The sequence below is a fragment of the Opisthorchis viverrini genome (assembly GCF_000715545.1).
Source record: "Opisthorchis viverrini unplaced genomic scaffold opera_v5_15, whole genome shotgun sequence".
Classification (NCBI taxonomy): Eukaryota; Metazoa; Platyhelminthes; class Trematoda; order Opisthorchiida; family Opisthorchiidae; genus Opisthorchis; species Opisthorchis viverrini.
Genome location: NW_008751671.1, coordinates 3,325,622 through 3,331,214, shown reverse-complemented (window position 1 = coordinate 3,331,214; position 5,593 = coordinate 3,325,622). Strand labels below are relative to the sequence as shown.

General features: G+C 43.0%; 1 protein-coding gene across 1 annotated transcript in view; it reads right to left on the bottom strand.

The window, feature by feature from the left end:
* T265_01446 (hypothetical protein) overlaps positions 1-5,338 on the bottom strand; it is a gene marked incomplete at both ends in the record, with an annotated part of 37,313 nt that extends 31,975 nt beyond the window's left edge. Inside the window, 2 exons of the mRNA XM_009165472.1 lie at positions 3,353-3,716; positions 5,009-5,338. Of these exons, the coding sequence (XP_009163736.1) occupies positions 3,353-3,716; positions 5,009-5,338 (694 nt within the window). The remainder of the gene's footprint in view (positions 1-3,352; positions 3,717-5,008) is intronic.
* Between the last annotated feature and the right edge of the window lie 255 nt (positions 5,339-5,593).

The window sequence follows — 5,593 nt, the reverse complement described above, 5'->3', positions numbered from 1 at the left end:
TAAACGACAAAGAACAGGCCAGATTTCAACACACTCGGTCAAGACCCCATTCAATTCAACGGCGTCCCACAAACATTGGCTGCATCGGCTACAACTTATCAAACGAAGAACTCGATAAGTCTCATACTTCTTTTGTCCATTATTCAGTTGTAATTTATGTCTCTGGTAGCCACTATACATAACTGTTTATTGTTAGTGCTATTTCACCTTCTGATATTACTTCGAGTAAAAAGACAATAGCACCTACATACTCAGCTGACTGGTTTATTCAACCGTTATGGCTCTAAAGTGAAACTCATACCTAAATACCATAGGAGTGAAATTCACTATTGATACGAATGGAAACAAATGGATACAACTGTTAAGGGTGAAATCGCCGTGATTACGGGAAACGGTAATGTGCTCAAATAGAGTGCGACAACCAGATGTATTGAAAAGCAAACATGCACTTGATTAGGATATCAAAATCAATAGGAGACGACAATGGTGACCGTTTATACATAGCGTGCTGTTCAGAAGAGGTATTTTCCTTCAATCATCACAAGCTACAGACCGTAATTATGAGCCCAGTTTAGTAGCACATTCAGCACGATTCATTTTGTTGTCGTTTGATTCAACTATCTCGACCTACCTAACCGGAACAACATGTGAACTGAAACAGGGTCTTAATCAGCAAATCTCAAAAACTGTGCACCACGTGCAACATGATAATGTTGTGCCTTTCAATCAAGCCGAGCCGACATCACTGATTCCAGGGCCTGCTTCTAAGTGTGTAATGATACTTTTATGATAGCTACCCCTCCATAATTGTTTGGAGAAAAAACACAGCCACCATGGCTTGTCTACGTCACTGCAACACACAAAGGCCTCAAAAATCGCAATCCACTGTCGCTGAAGTGAATAATAACAACAAATACAGCTGATCGATCCCAGTAGCATGCATCACGTTCGTGACTCGTACTCTAGACACGAAAATTCTACGAAAGCCTAATTACAGGTCGAAAACCAATTCACTAAGACCCTTCTGCCATTGAATGCTTCCTATTTACTTGCCATTGCAATTCATTTCCTACAACTCCCTCGAAAATAAGGCAATAATTCGTAAAATTTCTTTCAGCCAATTCGGATCTTCAATCGAAATCGTCCGTTTGTCTCTACATTCAATCAATCACGATTGCAATATTTCAACAAAAAGACCTGAATTCTCCATTCCTCGATGCAAGGAAAACCTGACACTCTCCGCATGATATTTTCGGGTTGTTGATGTTCGTGGATCAGACGTTTCCTTATCCGTTACTCTAAAAATAGTTCAATCGCTGAAGACCTTACTTACGCTCGATTAGCGAAGTTTAATAATCTAACGGTAATTTGCAAGAAATCTAAGCAAAAACGCCGATTTTGGCAGCAGTCTTTTGCATGTTGCAGATATACGCCCTGGGCCACCAAGTATAGCAAGCGGATTGTCATCGATTGTTATCTTCAGATGCTGGATTACTGAACCTAGTAACAACGCAGATGATGGGGACAAAAGACATCGGCGGACTCAGATTCCATCCTGCTCCATAAGATGCTCAGTTCCGGATGTAGTACGAAATTTATCAAATGACACTCAAGCCACAACGCCGGTCATGTGAAAGACAGACATCTGTGCACTCTTTGTAATGCTCATGGTGATAGCGTAACGGAGACCGCTTCCGCAACGTCATACTACCAATTCGTTCTAAGGTAATCCCCTTTTAAGAAATATGGCCACTGAACAACGCACTCGTATGTCTGCCTCAATAGTATTGATGGCGTTTTAGCAAATCATTGAGAACTGGATGAAGCACCGCTATCGGCCAACTCAAGATGACCTGTTGGTCGGATTGACGGAAAAACGTGATTTAGTACACCTCCAAACACTTCATTAAAACAACCCGTTTTGATTGTAACCAGTTAAGAGACCATGAAATGGCCGATCTAGTCAAGGAAGAAAATGAGTGATAATGCCGGTGAAAGAAGGCCGACGCAACCAAGGGACCGGTTGTCAAGGTAACTGAAATGACAAAAATATTGTCATTCTTCCAAGGGAGGTCGTGATTTTGAGAGGTTGTGGATTAACCAGGAAATTGGTGAAGAATTGATTCGCATTGGCTGAGGAGGAACAGTAGTTTAGTTTCGCCTTGCATTGGAACTTCACTCTAATTTAACACAATCGCCGAAATGAGCGCGCATGCCACTAACGACTAAGCCATACATCCAAAAATCATGCTTGTGGATACCTGAATCGTGTGCATTTCTGTTCCACTTAAAAGACAAGAACTGATCACACACCTGACTTTAATTAAGATAAATAAATCGCAGTTCAACATGTTAAGCAACGCATATTTACGACATGAATTCCTTTATTTATGAAGGAATTGACAACCACACATGTTCCGAGGAAAGAAACACCGCACTCGAGAACGACTCGCAACCGACTGAGAAGTCGGCGTTCCCGGAAACTGTGGCGAACAGCCGGGCGGCGTTCCCCTATTCATACAACGACTAGATTAGAGCAACTGAGCAGGTAATGTTAGTTGAGTTTTGAGAAAAGTAGAAACTAATTGGTTTAATCTAATTCTAATGGCAGATGGTCTATGCAAAAAGATGAAACGACGGAGATGTTGGAGAAAGTATAAACTGGAAACGCTTGGCATAAAAGAACAACCAGAACTAGATGTCAGACGCTAGTAAAAGACCAACGATGACACAGACGTAGAACCCGGAGACGGTCCTACGATTCGCGCCGTAAGGACTTACGGAAATCGACACCTTGTGTAAATGGAACGAGTTTGGAGCCTTGTGGAGAGAACTTAGCACATTCGGGTTGACACGCAACGACAAATTGGACCACACAACATTCATGCATGCACACTGACTGGCGAAGCCCTTACCGGGAAACCGACATAACGATTGTCCGGAAACGACGTTGTGGCTTGGTTCTCGATCTACCTTAAGGATGAATCAGCCGCACAATTTTGGCATCGAATACGGAAGACTAAATTGCAATAAACCCACCGACCGTTTTCCAAACTTCTATGGAAAGGCACTCCTCTTACGTGATCCAGATAGCTATTGAGAAACAATCTGCAACTAGAAAACCTTTTGCACACTTGTTCTAGCTTTGTTCAGCAAACATATGCGAGAATGTCAGAGAAAGATCTGTAAAATTGCATAACTTGACATTTCTCGAGCAACCAGTAAACCTGTATGTTTGCCTGTGACAATGTCTACGACGAAAGTCCTTGTGGTACAAAACCACTCATTTAAGCTCGCATATGAATTGAAATGCATCCCAAAAAGTGGAATTTTAGTGGAGAGATATACTTACCTGATCTATTCAGATCAATTAGGCTGCGTCCACGACTCACATCGTGTAAGCTCTTTCCTGTATCTTGCTCCAGTTGGATACGTCTGATTCGCGCACGAGACAGTAGATAGGGGTCCCCATTGTCATTCCGCACAACTTTTGTGGCTACGCACTTTTCAGCTTCATCCGTTGAATCAGGCAGATACCATAAGTAATCTAGATAGCCGTCCTGAGCTACGGGTTGCCAATACTGGGTGATCTGGTAGCCCGCGGGCGAATCGGAATAAAAGTAGTGTTTCCGATCGAACTGAGAAGTCAAGTTAACACGACATTGGAGCGCCAAAGCAATAAGTATTGCCTTCTCCACACATCTTCGATTCAACCTCTACAAAGTGCGTAAAATACGATGCACATCACCCTTGTTCTGAAGCCAAGAAATCATTTCAAAATCAAATCCACTGTCCTCAGCGGCAACAAAACAAAACGTCCAAGCCGAGGCCGGCGTGCATGAACACATCAGTGACTTTCCAGCTGAAAATCTGACAGTCTAGACATAGATAGCGTGCTAAAGTGAATAAATGTGTGTGATAAGTGTGACAGATGCTTTAGAGCCCAGTGTTCAATTTCAGTGAAGTACATTCTGTGGTCTGGACTGTGGTGGTGGAACACTACCGAAATCACCAAAGTATAATCCTATCAATCTTCACACACATGTGATTTAGGCGGTTGCATTGACGTCACGAAAACGAAAACAATTTATCATATAGCTGACCACTGTGCGCTCACGGCCATCCATTACGTCTAGTCAGCTATCGGAAAGTAATCGCGTAACACCTGAGTTACTGAAACTAAGCTGATTTCCAGGGTTGCAAATCGCCTCTTCCCAGTTTGGCATTTTTGTGTAAAAAAGAACAGTTGTCGAGGCGTGGTTGATTATCATCAGCTGTTTGCTTTTAGGGTCGAGCTGTTTATCCTAACATATTACGGATCATCTGATGGCTATCATCATAACCTTGGTTGAACAATTAACTCACCTGAATACTCAGTCATTCCAAATCACTCCCTTTAAATCAAACACTTTGGTCAAGCAAGTGTGTTCTGCAGGAGAAAGTGCCTCCAAAGATTACTCATTTTTATTGGGTAAGAGAATTTGCGTCAGTATTACCAGTGCCTGTACTGGTTAGCAGACTATCCTATCCACAGCGGACAAACTGACCACGGGCGTCCGACCAATACTCGTAGTCGATTATACCTGTTGTACTTCACAAGGGGAAGGCATCTATCCAGTTACAACGTCAAATGCATCAGCTATTAAAAGCCCGGTGACAAGGCTTGTGTCTGCAAATGTTTTCTAATGAAAGAGCAGTCCCAACACGTGCATGCTAAGGTAAACACACACTGCACTAGTACCATCAAATCATCTGTCGAGATGTACTAAACTGAGGACAGACTGAAACCGGCCTTGTCAGTCATTTCTGCTTGACCACGTTGCTTCCAGATGGAGGCACAAAATGTGCGACCCCATTGGATACATGCAGGCCAATGTGACACTGACGAGCCTAGATGTATCTATTGACTAGCTTTGCCCCGAGTAAGGTCCATCAGGGAGGTTCTGAGGAACGTCATGAAAAGCTCAGTAAAATAGGTGACCACGCCAATGTATTACGAAATGCATACCGGTAAACTTCCCGGTATAGCAGCATCCAGCAGATCCAGTTGGGTATTCGGGGGCGCTCCGAAGCTATACGGAGTGCGGGAGAATAACTTTGTCTGACTTGAAAGTTGCGCGTGAATTTCCAGTCCAATCAAGGGCACAAGGGATTGTTCAGTTGTGTGTGCCTTCCCTTTGAATTGTAATGCTATGGAGTGATAACGGGAGACCAAAACAGATCTGACTACATGGAGAAGCGTTGGCCAACGGGCTAGAATATGGCGCATCTGTCCTGAAAAAGAGAAGGCAATGATTGCTAAGTTTTGAAAGTACATTACACTCCAAGTGCTATGCATCCACTCACCATGATTAAGGTCCTCACCTATCCACAAAAAATTAGTATATCTGAGGGCGAATTACTGCGTTGTCCTAAAGAAAACAGTTGTGTTGTACCTAAGCATCTATGCAACCCTTTCAACTTGTTCTACTTGGGTTCAGCTGAGCTAACAGTAAAATTCGTATTCAAATGACAGAATATCGACTGAAATCCGAGAACTACATTTACCTAATGAGCCATAGGACCAGTGGTGGGCTTTCGGTGAATTTCGGTC